This window comes from Halichoerus grypus, chromosome 7, assembly GCF_964656455.1.
Source record: "Halichoerus grypus chromosome 7, mHalGry1.hap1.1, whole genome shotgun sequence".
Classification (NCBI taxonomy): domain Eukaryota; kingdom Metazoa; phylum Chordata; class Mammalia; order Carnivora; family Phocidae; genus Halichoerus; species Halichoerus grypus.
This window is the reverse complement of record NC_135718.1, coordinates 146,000,469-146,018,847: the sequence shown is the minus strand read 5'-3', so window position 1 is coordinate 146,018,847 and position 18,379 is coordinate 146,000,469. Positions and strand designations below refer to the sequence as shown.

Sequence of the window (18,379 nt, the reverse complement as noted above, 5' to 3'; positions counted from 1 at the left end):
AGCCTCACTAAAAGCTCTGATCTTTGTCTATGACCACAGTGCTCTATGAGGAAGAAGAAGCCAACTCCTTTTAAAATTCATAGTATTAGCGGCCGCTTCAGCAGCACATATTACTAAAATCAGAACACTACAGAGAAGGTTAGCATGGTCTCTCTGCAAGGGTGATGCACATGTTCATGAAGAGTTTCATATTAAAAAAAAAATTCATAGCGTTAAACCAAACCTGAGAGAAACCATCTCATCAAAAACTTTTTTTTTTTTTTTAAAGATTTTATTTATTTATTTGACAGGGAGAGACACAGCGAGAGAGGAAACACAAGCAGGGGGAGCACGAGAGAGAGAAGCAGGCTTCCTGCGGAGCAGGGAGCCTGATGCGGGGCTCGATCCCAGGACCCTGGGACCATGACCTGAGCTGAAGGCAGACGCTTAACGACTGAGCCACCCAGGCGCCCCCCATCAAAAACATTTTTAAAAATTGAAGCTGCAACTGGCTTGCTCAGGGTCTTATGGGCCAGGACCCCATCAAACTTTTTATTTATTTATTTATTTATTTATTTTTTTTAAGATTTTATTTATTTGCGAGAGAGACAATGACAGACAGAGAGCATGAGAGGGAGGAGGGTCAGAGGGAGAAGCAGACTCCCCGCCGAGCAGGGAGCCCGATGTGGGACTCGATCCCGGGACTCCAGGATCATGACCTGAGCCGAAGGCAGTCGCTTAACCAACTGAGCTACCCAGGCGCCCCACCCCATCAAACTTTTGCCTACTAGTTCTCCTTGAGCCAAAACTTGGCAAGTCTTAACATTTTGCATAGATCTATATACCTATCTAACCTATCTATCTATATATATCATATGGACACGACTTTATGTATATATCTGTGTACATATGTATATATCTGTAAAAAATCATGTCTTCCCATGTGATTCTTAGTAGTTGTTTGGCATTGACCATCAGTAGGTCCTCCTGGGCAATCTCTGGTCTGGTGCCATTTTATTTTATCTTCTATTTAGTTTTAGTTAGTTTTTATTTTATCTAGTTTTAAATTTTGCATACTTAACACCAAATCTACCCTCCCAAAAAAATTTAAGTGTAAAAAAAATTGTAAGTGTAAATACAGTATCGTTAATGATAGGGACAAACATACAGCAGATCTCTAGAACTTGCTCATCTTGTAAACAAATGTCCAACAGGTGTATGAATCGATGCTCAGTGTCACTCATCGTCAGGGAAGTGCAAATCAAAACCGCAATGAGATATCACCTCCTATCTATTAGGATGGCTCTCTACCTCCCCCCAACCCCCAAAGGAACCAAACACAAAAGACAGCAAGTGTTGCTGAAGATGCGGAGAACTTTGTACACTGTTGGTGGGAATGCAAAATAGTGCAGCTGCTCTGGAAAACAGTATGGAGAGGCTGCGAAAACATTAAAAACACATAAAACTAGCCAACGAGCCGGCAATCCCATTTCGGGGTACTTATCCTGCACCTGTTTCCCGGCCCTCTTTCTTTCAGAAGTTCCCTGCTGGGGAAAGTGTTAAGGATCGACGTGAACAGGGCAGGCTCAGAGGGCAAGCGGTACCGAGTGCCCCCGGACAATCCGTTTGTGGCTGAGCCAGGGGCCCATCCTGCGGTCTATGCCTATGGGGTCAGAAACATGTGGCGCTGTGCCGTGGACCGAGGGGACCCTGTCACACGCCGGGGCCGAGGCCGGATATTCTGTGGGGACGTGGGACAAAATAGGTTTGAAGAAGTCGACATCATCGTGAAAGGCGGGAACTATGGCTGGAGGGCCAAGGAAGGGTTTGAATGTTACGACAGAAAGCTTTGTCACAATGCCTCTTTGGGTAAGTCAGAAGTTCTCCGGGTGATTTCTTGAGTGAATTGAGGGGGCGGAGGTGGAGGTGGGGGGATACGACCTGAGAGTGTTCTGCCCTGCAGGTGGCTCGGGGGTCTTCCTTTATGTCCTGTGGGATTGTGTTCTCAGGTTGGCCCTCCAGCCGCTGGCACCAGAAACACGCTGGGTAGTGCTTGTTGACCTGATGCATTTGAATCTTGGGTGGATTCAGGGACTGGGATTGACCGAGGAATCTGTATTTTAGATAAATTACCCACATGATTTTTAGGCATGCTATTTCGAGAACCACTAGTAGAGGAAAATTGGTGGCTCTATGTTTTTAATTTATTCCCATTTGGCACAGCCCACTGAAATGACATTCCATATGCAGTCAGGTGATATATTCCATATACAAACCCTAAATGTCAGTAATCAAGATGTGCTTTTCTGGGGTGCCTGGGTGGCTCAGTCGTTAAGCGTCTGCCTTCGGCTCGGGTCATGGTCCCAGGGTCCTGGGATCGAGCCCCGCATCGGGCTCCCCGCTCAGCGGGAAGCCTGCTTCTCCCTCTCCCACTCCCCCTGCTTGTGTTCCCTCTCTCGCTGTGTCTCTCTCTGTCAAATAAATAAATAAAATCTTAAAAAAAAAAGATGTGCTTTTCAGGCATATTTTATCACAGGTGCTTAATCTTTTTGGGTTCTCTAAGTTACAAAGGAGTCTTAGAGACCCTCACAAGTTTTTTAAATCCTTAAACCTGAGTATCTGCCATGTCAGCCTGGGGGATGAACTTAGGTGTGTGGATTCCCAGGTCACTGCCTCACAGGTGGGGGAATCTTTGGCTTCCTTTCTGCTTGCAGAGACCAGGCAGATGGGACGCTCACAAATATTGTGGCTGGTCTGTTGAGAAAAATAAACCTGATTCTTTTGGCTGCTTGCGCTACCAAAGATCAAGAGAGAAACCGTTCTCCACTCAATCAGGCAACTACATTTGAAAGTCCCCATCTTCCTCCTTGAAGCTCTCAATTTTTTTTTTTTAAGAGAGAGAGAAAGTGTGTGTGCATGCATGAGCAGTGTTGCGGGGCGGGGGTGTGTGTGTGTGTGGAGGGCAGCAGGAGAGGGAGAAGGAATCCCAAATAGGCTCCGTGCTCAGTGTAGTCTGACAGGGGGCTCGATCTCACAACCCCGAGATCATAACCTAAGCCGAAATCAAGAGTCAGATGCTTAACCAACTGAGCCACCCAGGCACCTGAAGGTCTCAGTTTTCAGCTATGACACTCTTTGTTCCTGGACAGGTGACATTCTACCAATCTATGCTTACGGCCATGCAGTGGGGAAGTCAGTCACTGGAGGATATGTCTACCGTGGGTGTGAATCCCCAAATCTCAATGGCCTCTACATCTTTGGGGACTTCATGAGTGGGTAAGAAAGGATTGATGTCTCCTTTTTTTTTTATTTCAGCATTTTTATGGAGATATAAATTACATGTGGTGAGATACAGTCTCTAAGAGCACAGTTGGATAAAGTTTTACAATATATACACTTGGAACTATGTTAAGATGCAGAACATTTCCATCACTCTGGAAGGTTCCTTCTTGCCTATTAGCCTGTCGGTACCACCCCTTTCTCTCTCACACTCACACACCAGCACATCAGCCAGAGGTAACCACTCCCATCACATTAATTTTGCTTCTGGAACTTAATATAAATGGAATCATACATATGTATTTTTTTGTACATATATGGCTTCTTCATTCAATAACATCAGTGAAATTCATCACGTTGTCACGTGTGTCAGTTTTTCTCTTTTACTGCTTTGTAATATTCAAGTGCATGAATATAACACCAATTATTCATGTATTCTCCTGTTTTGGCTATTTCCAGTTTTTTACTACATATTTATTATATATTTGTTACATATATTTCAGTGTGTGTGTGTGTGTGTGTGTGTGTGTGTGTGTGTGTGTATTGAGCTTATATCCAGCAACCTGTCTAACTCTTATTAACTCTATTGGCGTGTGTGTATGTGTGTGTAGATTCTGTTGGATTTTCTATGTAGAAGACCATTTTGTCTGTGAATATAGATACATTTACTTTTTCTTTTCCTGAATTGAAAAGCTTTTATTGTTATTCTCTTGACTTATTGCTTCATCTTAAACATCCGTACAATGTTGGATAGAAGGCTTCCATTTTCACCAATGAGTATGATGTCAGTTGTAGGTATTTGTACATGCCCTCTATCAGATGAAGAAGTTTTCCTTCCATTCCTAGTTCACTGAGAGTTTGTATTGAGTATGGATGTTATGTTTTGTCAAATGCATCTGTGCATCTAGTGAGAGAATCATGTGGTTTTCTCATTTTTAGTTCTTAATATAGTGAATTATATTGATTTTCTTTTATCATTGAAGCAATCTTGCATTTCTGGAATAAACACCACTTGGTCATGATGTATTTTCCTTTTAATATATTGTTGGATTGGATTTGCTAACATGTTGTTGGAAAATTTTGCATCTGTGTTCATGAAGGGGATTTCTTTCTTGGAATATCTTTGCCAGATTTTGGCATCAGGATAATGCAGGCTTTATTTTATTTTTTTAAGATTTTATTTATTTATTTGTCAGAGCAAGAGAGCACAAGTAGGGGAACAGTAGAGGGAGAGGGAGAAGCAGACTTCCCGCTGAGCAGGGAGCCTGATGCAGGGCTCGATCCCAGGACCCTGGGATCATGACCTGAGCGGAAGGCAGATGCTTAACCTTAACGCTCAGATGAGCCACCCAGGCGCCCCTAGGATAATGCAGGCTTTAATAGAATGAGTTGGATAGTATCTCCTTTTCTTCAATTGTCCGAAAGAGTTTGTGTAAAATAGGTATTATTTCTTTATATGTTTCTTCCAGGTGAAGCCATCCAGGTTTAAAGTTTTCTTGTAGACAACGTATAATTGTGTCTTGTCTGGCGATTTTTTCTGTCTTTTTTTGTTAAAGATTTTATTTATTCATTTATTAGAGAGAGAGGGAGAGAGTGAGAGAGAGAGAGCAGGGGAAGGAGAAGAGGGAGAGGGACAAGCAGACTCAATGCTGTGTTTAGGCTGACGTGGGGCTCGATCTCAGGACCCTGAGATCATGACCTGAGACAAAATCAGTCGAGGCTTAACCAACTGAGCCACTCTGGCACCCCCATTATTTCTTCTGTCTTCTAATTGGTGCATTTAGACCATTAACATTCAAAGTGGTTATGGACACAGTTGGATTAATATCTACCATATTTATTACTGCTTTCTATTTGTTGCTCTTGTTCTTTTTTCTGTTTTTGTCTTTGACTCTTTTTCTGCCTTTTGTGGATTTAACTGAGCATTCTGTAGAGTTCCATTTTCTCCCCTTTCTTAGCACATCAATTATACTTTTTTTTTTCTTTTTCAGTGGTTGCCTAGAGTTTGCAATATACATTTACAACTAATGAGTCCACATTCAAGTAACATTATGCCACTTCAGGATAGAAACTGAGGTCACTGAGTTGAGACTGTCATTTTTTCTTTACTTTTTTTTAAAAAGATTTATTTATTTTAGAGAGAGCGAGCAAGTGGGAGTTGGGGGAGGGGCAGAGGAAGAGAATCTTTTAAGCAGACTCCCTGCGGAGCCCGACCTTGATCCCACAACTTAGAAGATCATGACCTGAGCTGAAAGCAAGAGTTGGATGCCCAACCTCAGAACTGAGCGATCCAGGTGCCTTGAGACTATCATTTTTTCTAATACATATGTTTAGTGCTCTAAACTTCCCCTCAAGTCCTGCTTTAATGGCATCCCATCAATTTTGATACATTGCGTTTTCATTCTCATTCAGTTAAAAATATTTTCGGCTCGGGTCATTATCCTGGAGTCCCGGGATCGAGTCCCGCGTCGGGCTCCCTGCTTGGCGGGGGGGGGGAGGGCGGGAGGAGGTCTGCTTCTCCCTCTGATCCTCTTCCCTCTCGTGCTCTCTGTCTCTCATCCTCTCTCTCTCAAATAAATAAATAAAATCTTTAAAAATATATATATATATATTTTCTGATTTCCCTTTGACTTATCTTCTCACAAGTTAGTTTGAAGTGCGTTAATTTCCAAATATCTGAAGTTTTCCTGAGGTCTTTGTGCTATTGATTTATAATTTAGTTTGATTTTGGTCACAAAGAGACTGTATTTGATTTGGAAGATTACCCTGGATTATCTAGGTGGGTCCTAAATGTATCATTGGAAGAAGGAGGTAAAGGGAAATTTGAAGACAGAAGAGATAGAAGTCAGTGTAACAACAGAAGCAGTGTGATGAGCCCATGAGTCAAGACTTGAGGACAACCATTGGAAGCTGGAAAAGGCAAGGAAATTGATTCTCCTCTAGAGCCTCTGAAGGGAGCACAGCCCTGCCAACACCTTGATTTTGACCCAGTGGAATCCATTTCAGGATGTTGGCCTCCGAAACTGTAAGAGAGTAAGTGTGGGTTGTTTCAAGCCACCAGGTTGTGATGATGTATTACAGTGGTGGTAAGAAACAAATATAGTTACCATTTTCAATACTCCTCACTAATATGTGCGTATTTCCTTCTGGGGATGTCATTTTTTTTAATGCTTGAAGAAGTTCCTTTAACATTTTTTGAAAAATGGGTCCATTGGTGATGAATTCTTTCTGCTTTTGCTGTCTTTTTTCCCCCTTCCTTTTTGAAAAATATTTTCGCTAAATATAGAAGTCTATGATGACATATTCTTTCTTTAATTCTTTAAAAATGTTGTCCATTATCTTCTGCTTGGCCTTAATTCCAATGAGAAATCTGCTGCCATCCTTATACTTGTTCCTCCATATTTAACATGTCATGTTTTCTCTGGCAGCTTTTGAGATTTTATCATTGGTTTTGTGCAATTTTATTATGATATATATTGGTGTAGTTTTATTCATATTTCTTGTGCTTGGATTTGGTTGCACTAATTGGATTTGTGAGTTTATAGCTTATATCAAATCTGGAAAAATTTTGGCTGTAATTTATTTCAAATAGTTTTTGTTTCCCCACCCTCTTTTTCCTTCTTGTTTGGATACTTGAATTATGTGTATATTAGGCTGCTTAAGGTTTCCTGCAGCTCACTGATGATCTGTTTGTGTTTAAGTTTTATTTCTCTGTGTTTAATTTTGGGTAGTTCCTATTGCTATGTCTTCAGTTCATGAATCTTTTCTTCTGCAGTGTCTAATGTGCCATTCATTCCATCCAGTGTTTGTTTCTAAATCTCAAGCGCTGTATATTTCATTTCTAGAAACCTGATTGGGGTCTTTTGTATATTTCCCATGTGTCTACTTAGGTTTTTGAACATACGGAATCAGAGTAAAAAGTCACTGTTTTAATGTTCTTCTCTGCTAAAGTGAACATCTGTCATTCCTTTGTCAGTTTTGATTGATTTTTCTCTTTATTATTGTTTCTCTTTATATTTGCTTGTATTTTCCTTCTTCTTTACTGCCTTATAATTTTTTACTGGATGCCAGACATTGTAAATTTAACACTGTGGGTGCTGAATATTGTTGTATCTCTCTAAATAAGTTACTTGGAAATAGTTTGATCCTTTCAGGTCTTGCTGTTAATATTTGTCATGTAGGACCAATGTGGTGCTTATTCTAGAACTACTGATTCCTCAATATTGAGGAAGGACTTTGCTAGAAACTCTTCCTAATGCTCTGTGAATTATACTTACACTGCCTGACCCTGAGTAAGTGCCAAGTACTTTTCTTTCTAATTCTTTCCTCTGGTTTAGGAAGTTTTCCTCACATGTATGTGCTGTTAAGTATAGTGATGGATATTCAAAGGAGACACTTTGCAGATCTCTGGGGCCTATTCTCTGTACCCCACTCTTCTCTCCAATATCTGTCCTGTAGACTGTTCTGCATAGGTCTTCCTGACTCTCATCTCTGTCTTTTGAACTTAAGGAGTCTGCTGGCTCTGCCTGTGTTTTCCTTCCTCGTGCTGGAAACTTTATCAAGGTAGTAAGCTGGGACAATTTTAGGGCTTACCTTGTTTGTTTCCCATCTCTTAGGGAATGTAGTCCTTCATTGTCCGATTTCCAGTGTCTTTTAAAAATTATCATTCTATTTTGTCTAGGTTTTTGACTGTTTAAGGTATGAGGGTAAATCTGGCTCCTGTTACCCCATTTTTGTTAAAAAAGTTAGTAATATTTTCATACTGCAATTCTTGGTTTCAGAGACAGGGTAGAGCTAGTAATCGGTCAGTTCCTTTATCATCACTCGTTAGATCTTTGGGATTTAATTGTTCTTTGTTTTTCCCACAATTCCCACCCACAGTTCCATCTCCTTACATATCACTTGGTTGATATTCAGTGATTCTTAGTCAAAGCACATGCACCAAAATCACTGGGATTGAGCATCTCTATTTCTATAAAATGTTTCATGTGAAAAAAAGATTTCATATGACACACTAGTTGACCCATCTTCCTTTTCTTTTTATTCTAAAAACCTGCTTTTAGGTCAGATAGAAGACAAAGGGTTATGAAGCATCGACCTGCTACTACATAGATATAATAATAACAAAAATAGCTACCAGTTTTTGAGCCTTTACTATGTGTGCCAGGCCCACTGGGGAGCTATTCATGTATATTATCTTACTTAACCTTTGCAACTTTTGTCCGTGGTAAATTCATTTTACAGATGAGGGAACTGAGGTGTAGCCAGTTGAGCACTGAGCCAAAGGTCACAAACCAATAGAAACTAGATTAGTCCTCTGTAGTGGTGCCACCTTCACAGGGCACCAGACTCCTCCTATAATAGAAGATGAGCTTCTCCATCTAGGGCCAGCAGCTGACTGAGGTATCTCTGAAGCAGCTTTTTGATTCCTGGGAGAGGCTAGGTGTTGATCTCCTAAGGGAGGAGGAAAAATATCCTGCAGGGTGAAAATATGGATTCCTATAATAAAGGTTTTATTTTTCATCTAGTCGACTTATGGCTTTGCAGGAAGATAGAAAAACCAAGAAATGGAAGAAACGGGACATTTGCCTGGGCAACACTGCGTTCTGTGCCTTCCCAGGGCTGATCAGCACCTACAGCAAATTTATCATCTCTTTTGCTGAAGATGAAGCAGGTGACAAATATATAGGGTTATTCTGTTTCTGCTTATTGGAACTTAAATCATCACAGGCATCGTGAACTAAACATTTGTTATAATCATTATTATTACTGTTGTTATTATTATTATTTAAAGAGCAACTACACTTCTGTTTTCACTACCATTTAGTCAACTGTTTTTTTTTAGAGAGAGAGGGAAAATGTGCGGTGGGGGGAGGGGTAGAGGGAGAGGGGAGAGAGAGAGACAATCTTAAGCAGGCTCCGCGCTCAGCATGGAGTCCAACTCGGGGTCCAGTCCCACGACCCTGAGATCATGACCTGAGCCAAAATCAAGAGTCGGACGCCTAACTGACTAAGCCACCCAGGCGCCCCATAGTCAACTTTTATAATGTACTGGATACTATTCTAAGCACTTTACATTTTTTTATGTTATTTAATAATTACAACACCCCCATGATGTAATGATTATGCTTATTTTGCCAGTGAGGCAACAGATCGAATATGCCAACCTACGTCTTCTTGGTTGAGGCCCACACCTCACTGTGTGGGGCAAATCAGGGTTTACACTTTGGTCTTTTGGTCTTTTGACCATGAAGGAGATTCATGTCCTCCTACCTGATTTGATTCTAATCTGCAATCACAGGAAGGTGGACAGGGCCAGTAGTGGGGCAGACGTGGTGGGTGGACACTGGTGTTTATCCTCCTGGTGCTGCCTGGGAGGGAGAGCCCCTGGTGATCAGCCCCTGACTGGGCTGTTCTCCTTCCTGACCCTACCAGGAGTCTGTGAGGCAAGTGCTGTGAGTGATCCAGGGACAATTTCCTTCCTGAGAGATCTTGGTAAAAGGGTAGACAGCTCGTTAGGAGGCTATTCGCTAGATAGATGAGGTATTTATTAAGGGCATCAGCAAAGCAAAGCATGTGTGCACGTAGAGAGACAGAGACTCCACTCTACTAAATTGCCTCAAATTCTGTAATCAGAAAATGGAGTTTTAATTTCAGCTTTACGTAAGTTATGTTACATTTTGAAAGGTAAAATTTTATTTTGTGAGGAGGACAGGGCCTGTGATCTCTTTGGTATTTGCCACTGCATCTAGCCATGCTTGGAGTCTCAGAAGGGAATAAAATGGCCTCTCAGGGCCCCTTCCAGACCTGGGCTTCTCTGTGAGTGTGAACCAGAGCCTTGAAGGTTTCCTCAAACTGGGTTTCTTTCCGCTCTGAGTCATGGGGTGGCCGTGCCAGACCTTCACTTGAACAAGGCGTACGGAAATCGAGTCAGCTCCTGGACCTTTTCCTAGCTTATAGTTTGAGATGAATATTTTAGAGGAGCAGAGGCTATTTTAGAGAATTCAAGCATTCAATAGAGAAAGTCTAAGTGCGTTCCAAATTGGAAGTCCAAACATATAAAAAAAGGAGAGAAACCACAGGCTGGCAGGATGATGCTCCATGGAAGGAGGATGATGTGGAAGCCACAGGCCTGGTGGGGTCTCTGCCCTGGCGGAGCCCCTCTAGGCTGGTGCCCCAGGGAGGCTGGAGTCCTCAAGGCTGGAGCTCGCTCTCCCCGGAGGCTGGAGCACCGGAGGCTGGTCTGCCCTGGGATCCTGGGCTGCTCTGTTCTCTGCAGCTTGCTCCTCAGAAGGCCTCCGAAACCCTGGCTTGGGTGGTTTGGTTTGCCGTGCCCGTGAGGCTACTCGGAGGAGAAAACAGGCAGCTTTTAAATACCAGTCAGTACATCTGGCCAACAAAACTACGTGTCCTTGGCTGAATTTTATCGAGTGGACTTGCCAGGGTGTTCCCAAGCCAGACTTTGCCCAAAATGGCCCTAAAGCCAGGAAAGCTGTTTCAAGGCAAGTTATTTTCTTCCTTCCTTCCTCCCTTCCTTCCTCCCTTCCTTCCTTCCTTCCTTCCTTCCTTCCTTCCTTCCTTCCTTCCTTCTTTCTTTCTTTCTTTTTTAAAGATTTTGTTTATTTATTTGAGAGAGACAGATAGCGACAGAGAGCACAAGCAGGGGGAGTGGGAGAGAGTGGGAGAGGGAGAAGCTCCATCCCAGGACCCCGGGATCATGACCTGAGCTGAAGCAGAAGCTCAACTGACTGAGCCACCCAGGCGTCCCAAGGCAAGTTATTTTCTTCCCGAGTTGCTTGCTCTTGTGTGTTTGCATGGAGTGATTCGGATTTTCTGCTCACATCCTAGCCTTTCCCACTTATGGACATATTTTTAGATCTGAGTATTTCATTATTTTATTATCCATCATCAGCCGTAGACATCTCATTTTTGGTTGAACCTCCAGTACTGCTGCGGTGTATTTCCAGGTTTTTCTAGCTGAGAGCTGGCATAAATAAGTGACTTTGGAGGGAGGGGCGGGCGTGGGGCTGGCCATTGCTGGGTGGGTCCCGATGGGTTGGATTTCTGAATCAGGCACATTCTCTAGAGGGCTGGTCAAAGTACTAATGTTTGCACTAAATTTACATCGCATGCGTTTTGTTTTACATGGCATGTTACAGTTTTTTAGGTAGTCTTTTTTGGTCCTAAAATATATTTTTAAAATTGTCAGTTGGGCATGACAGATGAAATTTGCTTCTAGCATCGTTTTCCCCTAAAAATACAGTGGGAAGTCTATGGCATGTTTAAGACGTATAATACACATAAACTGGTGTTGCGTAGGGACTGTGCCACAATGTGGGGTTTTCAATTAGAGCGGGAATTATTTTCATGGTCTAGGGGGGGCTCCTGCGTGATGGCACCCCGGGTACGTGCAGACACTTGGTAGACCCCTTGTTTTATCTAACGGACAGTGCCTGGGCTTTCCAGTCAGAGGAGGCAAACTGGCTCTAGGGTGGGGTGCGTCCTAATGTCTCAGACCCCTTACAGGGCAAGATGACAATATAGTTTGTGAGTACACAAAGTCCAGAGTTTATTAGGCGGCTGTGCGTGGGGGCTCCATGAAGACCGGAGGCCTCACATTCGGCACGGGACAAACGTTGGTCCACGTCCTCCACAAATGCAAGGAAGAAGGTTGTGGAAATAACTCAGAGCTGTCTGAAGTTCTAGGCTTTTCCGATTAGCAATTTAGTAGACATTTACTTCCATGAGGTTGAGAGAGAGCATACAACAAGCGAGCTCAGTTCAGTGCAGTGGCACAAATGTTAGAAGGTGTAAAGAGATAAGAAGGTAAGAGTAATGGCTGATCATCACTTTCTAATTTTTTAAAACATCTATTTAGGTGCACCTGGGTGGCTCAGTTGGTCATGATCCCAGGCTGCTGGGATTGAGCCCCGCGTTGGGCTCCCTGCTCGGCAGGGAGCCTGCTTCTCCCTCTCTGTTGGCCGCTCCCCCTGCTTGTGCCCTCCTGCTCTCTCTCTGTCAAGTAAATAAATAAAATCTTAAAACAAAACAAAACATTTATTTATTTGAGAGATGTGGGGGAGGAGCAGAGGGAGAGGGAGGGAGAGAATCCTTAATTAGACTCGCCGCTGAGTGCGGAGCCTGACGCGGGGCTCGATCTCAGGACCCTGAGATCATGACCTGAACCGAAACCAAGTTGGACACTTAACTGACTGAGCCACCCAGGTGCCCCATCACTTTCTAATTTAATCCCTAATAATCGTGTGAAGTATTATTAGTCCCATTTGACAAATGATTAACAAATAACGTTAGGGTTACACAGGGTGAGAGGTTGCCCGAGACAACACAGCAACTGGTGTTGTCAGGATTCCAAGTCAGCTGATCCAGCTCCGAAGTTGGACTCGTCAACCCATCCTATCCTGTCCCTCACAGGTAACCGTGAAAAGAGGTGGAATGAGGTAGTGACCATGAGCAGAGAGTATTGAAACAGAGGGAAGTGGGAGGAGCAGGGGCTCCTCAAGGAGGTGAAGGAGACTGTGGGTAGAGGTGATTTCTGGGAGATGTGGAGAAGGCCAGGAGAGCCTGAAGAGTGGGAGGGCCAGGGAAAACAAGGGACCCAAGGACCAAGGAAGGAAGGTGCAAATGGAGGGAGAAGTGAGGCGGGGGCAGTGGGGATTGGTGCCAATGGACTCAAGAAGGGGCAACAGACGGTGACGGATAGGGCGCCTGGGTGGCTTAGTCAGTTAAGCGTCTGCCTTCAGCTCAAGCCATGATCCCAGGGTCCTGGGATCCAGCCCCACGTCGGGCTCCCTGCTCAGCGGGGGAGTCTGCTTCTCCCTCTCCCTCCGCTTCTCCCTCCGCTTGAGTGCGAGAGCTCTCTCTCTCTCTCAAATAATTAAATAAAATCTTTAAAAAAAAAAAAAGTGATGGATAAATGGTTCTTAACCGGTAGATGGCTATTTCAGGGTTTCTCAGAGAATTCTTATTAGTAGTAAAGAGGTGGGAAAGGACATGGTGAATCGTTAAGGCGAAGTTTCTGAGAGCAGAGAGATGAAGCTGGTTTGTTCATTGAACGTAAATAGAAACGCACGTCTGTTGGGGTGCACTTTGAGCTATTCTTTGGGGGTCAGAGAAGGGCTTTCTTCTTGATGAGCTCACAGTCCAGTGAAGGCCAAGCTGTCGGCCAGGGCTCCGGGGTTCCCTTCCCGGGGTTCCCTTCCTGGGGCTCACTGCATTTCAGGGTTCTAACCCCAGGTCGAGGGTTTTCTGTGCATCCAGCTCTGTCTCAGCCATGCTATCGATCACCTGTCCCTGTTTCCTCAGGGGAGCTCTATTTCCTGGCCACCGCCTACCCCAGCGCCTATGCACCACACGGATCAATTTACAAATTTGTTGACCCATCAAGGTGAGTTTTGGTCTCATTTTCTTCTTAGGTGCATCCCTATCAGCCCTTATCTTCATGGCAGATCATAAAAACAGTCCTGACTCCCCAGAAATTACCAGAAATTATCAATGAAGCAAATCTTTGCTTTAGATAAAAAGCAGATGGGGCAAATAAATGTAGGGCAATGTGTCTAGGAATTATGAAATATTCGGGAACTGGTCTCTTTGTGGTGGGAAATGAGGATCTTGAGCCTTTCTTGGATGACTACTCTAGACTTGTGGCTCCTGTTTTATTTTTTTTTAATTATGCTTCTGGAAACTTCTGTCTGGGATCATCTGACAATGGGTGTATAGTTCTGACCACCTGAGTAAATACTGTTGCCCTCTCCCCTGGGTTTGGTTGAGGTCTCAAGGTCCTAGGCAAATATTTATTTATCTATATTATTATTATTATTATTATTATTATTATTATTTTCTGCAGGAGCTACTTTTGAAGGGCTCCTACTGGCCAAATCTGGGACAGTTTATTTATTTTTTAATTTTTAAAACATTTTAATTTAAATTCAATTAATTAACATGTAGTATATTATTAGTTTCAGAGGTGGAGTTCAGTGATTCATCAGTCTTACACCCAGGCGCCCCTTAAACTGATTTCTTAGTGTCTCCACCTGACCCTTTCTGGAATTCAGTGGCAATATTTATTCACTTGGTGGATTCCGTACTGTTTACTTCTGCTCTTTTGCCGACCTCTCTCAGAGGCTAAGCAACTGCCCAAAGGCCACAGGACAGCGTCCCATCTGAGGGTGTCAAGCGTGTGGTTTGTACCCTCCTGGGAGGTGATGCAACGTATCCAGCCTGAGGGCCTGGGGCAGTGCATGGATTTATCACAGGATTCTGCCCCAAGGCAAGCTAGTCTCCCCCACAAATCAGCTTGGGGAGACCCGCAGAGGAAAACTTCTCTGTGAGGCTACATTGCTCCTCTGTGGGGTGGTGCTCAGACGACATTCGGCAGCTGCGTGTAGATTGGGGCTCAGGATCAGGAGCCAGGCCCTGCGCAGCTCCATTTGGCAGCAGGCTCTCGGTCTCTGTGTTCTCGGGAGTTCCTGGAAGAAGCTCAGTCCCTGAGGCTGTGCCTGGGGTGCTCTCCGAATGGCACCTGCAGGATTGCTAAGGGCTGAATTAGGTACTGGGCTGGCTTCGTATTTCCCGTGCTTGCGGGGAGCAAACCCAGCACCCAGTTCGAGTGCCTCAGGTGGCAGATAATGGCTGGGTCGGAGTTCTGCTCTTTCCACTCAGAGGTTTCCTGTGTGAATCACTTGGTCTTTCCTTTGACAGTGTCCTCGTTTGGCTAGGGGAGAATCAAGCTCCCCACTCTCCTAAGAGCAGCCATAAAACAACCGTAAAGCCTGTCCACACGGAAGACATCCCTCCGGGCTCACCTGTCTCTCAGGTTGACACTCACTGGTTGTCGCTGTCTGCCAGGCACTGTGCTGGGGTCCTGAGCAGGGGGGCTGTCATTTAGTGCGGACGGGATCCCAGGGAGACAGGCTCACAGCCGTCACTCTACAAGGAAGCTAGCTGAGCTTGGCCAAGTGAACTTACTTGCCTGAGGGACAGCTAGCAAGAGGGGGCCCAGGATAGGGACACCGAGGGTCAGAGTCATTTTAGCATCTCTCATTCACTTCGGCCATCATCATGTGGAGTTGGACAGACTTTCAAAGCTTCTCCAGCAGTGGATCCAGATTCTGCTCTGCTTACCTAGTCAGCCTGTCTTGCACTGAATGCACCTATGACAGCTTTCTGAGGAGCAAATGATTTATTTCCGTGTGATTTTTTTCTTTTTTTCTTTCCTTCCATCTTTCCTTCTTGCCCTTCCTTGAGAGTTATAGACCCTGGAGCCTGGGTTTGAAACTTGACTTGGCTACCGACTAGCTGGGTGACCTTGCATCTGTGTCTTAATCTTTGGGTGCCTCAGTTTCCCCTCTGTAAAATGGGGATCGTAGGGTTATTAGGAGGTTTCACTGAGTTATATTTATGAAGCATTTGTGCAGCGCCTAAGCACGAGGTGTCTGTTAAATAAAGAAAATTACTTTTTTTCCCACCTGGAATGAGGGCGATAGGAAGGAGAGACAGAGCTGGAGCGAGGAAGGCAGAGGAGGAGGCAGTGGGGACTGGCTGGAAAATTCCACGTTTGCTCTGAGTAACGAGTGCTCCTTGTCTCCAGGGTCCCTTTTATTTCAGAAGATGCATCCAGGAGACAACAGTTATGGAATTCTTACTCTAATAGGTAGAGAGGCTGGCCATCCTTCAGGGGCTGTGCCATGAGTTCTTGATGGGATTCTCTTTTTTTTTTTTTTTTTTTAAGATTGTATTTATTTGCGAGAGAGAGAATGAGAGATAGAGAGCATGAGAGGGAGGAGCGGACTCCCTGCTGAGCAGGGAGCCCGATGTGGGACTCGATCCCGGGACTCCAGGATCATGACCTGAGCCGAAGGCAGTCGCTTAACCAACTGAGCCACCCAGGCGCCCCTTGATGGGATTCTCTTTAAAGGGAATCACCTCCATCATCGTCATCATCATCATCTTCATCTGTGGGGCAGTTGTTATGTGTTGGGCGCTGTTCCAAGTGTCATTTTTTAAATCTCCTTAAAAAATAATTTTAGAAGTGACTTATCAGTCACTTATGGTATGTGAAGTACACAGCTCTTATTTTTATTTTAATTTTTTTAAAAGATTCATTTATTTGAGAGAGAGAGGGTGCTCATGCATGTGTGGGGGGGGAGGGGCAGAGGGAGAGGGAGCGAAAGATTCTGGAGCAGACTCCCCGCTGAGCAGTGAGCCTGACTCGGGGCTTGATCCTAAGACCCTGAGATCATGACCTGAGCTGAAATCAAGAGTTGGCCACTCAACCGAATGAGCCAGCCAGGCGCCCCTCGCAGCTCTTATTTATTCCTGCAAGGATGGGTACAATTACTTTTTCTATTTTATCGATGTGGAAATTGATGCTTAGCAAGGTTTACTTGCCCCTGGTCCCCAGAGTTTGAACCCAATTCTGTCACCACGCCCGTGCCCCTGACCCCCTCACTACAGTCTGTCCCAAGAGCCTGTAGTGTCCCTGTTCTTTCTCCTATTTCCTACTCCCATCTCTCTCATCCCCATGGATAAAGGAGAGCTGAATCCAATTCTTGCAAATGGGTGACCTTGACTTCCTGGTCCCATCCTCAGAATCTTGCGTCCTCACTTTTTCTCTCTATTTTTAGGCGAGCACCCCCCGGCAAGTGCAAGTACAAGCCAGTGCCGGTGAGAACCAAGAGCAAGCGGGTCCAGTTCAGGCCGCTCGCCCGTGAGTCCGTCTCTGTCTCAGGCTCAGGCTCAGGCCCTGGCATCGCGGCGCTGGCACGGTGCCCTCTGCAGACATGCTCCAGTCCTCCCATGGGGGGAGCTCTGTTTCCCGCCGAAGGCCTATGCTCTGGATGAGGACCGTAGTAACTGTGGCTCGCTCTGTACATCGCCGTATACCGGAGTATGCACACGGGCTTCTGCAGAGACCCGTTGGCCTCTGTCCGTCCATCAGTTCTTCACTGGGCACTGTTCATTGAGCCCTGAGATTGCAGTGGCCACTGTGCTAATCCCTGGGGCTATAGCAGGGAACCTGACCTGTAGGAGCTCAGAGTCACATGTAGTGCAGGCAAATGAAGAAATAAATATAGCACCGAGGCTCTGGTAGAGAAGGATGCCCAGGGGACCGAGGGGCCTCTAGAGTGAGCAGAGGCAGGGTGGGGATTCAGGAAGGGCTGATTGAGGAGGGAAACTAACTGTTCCAGAGCCATGGATCACTGGAGTGACCCTCTTAAAAAAGTAATATATTTAGACCAAGGCCAGTCACGAGGCTTGAGCTTATAACCCCAAGATCAAGAGTCCCATACTCTACCACTGAGCCAGCCAGGCGCCCCTGAAAAGAATTTATATTAACCCTCCTGTAGTCATAGGTATCCTGGGTGGTGTTTCCCTTAGGGTTACTTTTCCAGGATTTCTGTTTCTCACTAAATAAATATTTGTTTCCCAGAGACAGTTTTGGACTTGCTAAAGAAGCAGTCGGAGAAAGCTGCTAGAAAATTATCCAGTGCAACTTTAGCCTCCAGCCCCGACCGGGCCTCATCTCAGAAAGGCCCCTCCAAGAAGCCAGCTTTTCCCACAAGCAGCAGGAAGGCATTTCAAAGGCCTGGTGTGAAGAAGAGAGCCAGAGGGTTGTCCCCAGGCCTCCAGGGCAAGAGGAAGCTGAGCCCGAAACCCCCCAGGGGCAGGGGCCGGCAGTCAGCACAGCCGAGGTGAGCTGGCCAAAGTCTCCCTCGGCCTCTTCTGTCAAGGTGGCTGCCCAGGGGACGTGCCAGGGGAGAACCACCTCGCCGCCGGGAAGCTGCTCGTGCCGCTGCCGAACGTGGGCTTTAGCTGTATGGGAGCCGGAGCTGGAGGTGGGGGCAGGCAGAGGGAACCTGACTTAGGGCCAGCGCGGTTGTCCTCTCCGCAGGAATTTTGCTCTCTGAATGGACGGATGCTCGTTCTCTGCTTCCGTGGAGACACCAGAGCCCACGTGGCCAGGGCCCCGGCTAACCTTGTGCGGTGGTAAGCCTTGGAATCCCCTGCGCATCTCTCTTGTTTCATAAGTGCCTCCAACCTAAGGTAATAAATCAGTACTTGCTCAATTGGGCCTGTACCCTTTGATCTCTGGGATGTTTGT

At 45.3% G+C, this 18,379-nt stretch overlaps 1 protein-coding gene and 1 non-coding gene across 3 annotated transcripts in view; both read left to right on the top strand.

Annotated features, from left to right (window-relative positions):
- The window catches only part of HHIPL2 (HHIP like 2), a 27,023-nt gene extending 8,644 nt beyond the window's left edge, over positions 1 to 18,379 (top strand). The window contains exons 4-10 of one of the 2 annotated variants that reach the window (XM_036097630.2): positions 1,517 to 1,848; positions 3,129 to 3,255; positions 8,787 to 8,932; positions 13,582 to 13,663; positions 16,902 to 16,984; positions 17,708 to 17,969; positions 18,170 to 18,378. In XM_036097630.2, coding sequence (XP_035953523.2) covers positions 1,517 to 1,848; positions 3,129 to 3,255; positions 8,787 to 8,932; positions 13,582 to 13,663; positions 16,902 to 16,984; positions 17,708 to 17,969; positions 18,170 to 18,185 — 1,048 coding nt within the window. In that variant the 3' untranslated portion in view covers positions 18,186 to 18,378. Of the gene's footprint in view, positions 1 to 1,516; positions 1,849 to 3,128; positions 3,256 to 8,786; positions 8,933 to 13,581; positions 13,664 to 16,901; positions 16,985 to 17,707; positions 17,970 to 18,169 lie in introns of both variants that reach the window. The other variant, XM_078078389.1, reaches the window with a different exon arrangement.
- Positions 92 to 196, top strand: LOC118539254 (U6 spliceosomal RNA). The gene has a single exon (XR_004919077.1). It is a non-coding gene; the product is annotated as a U6 spliceosomal RNA (small nuclear RNA).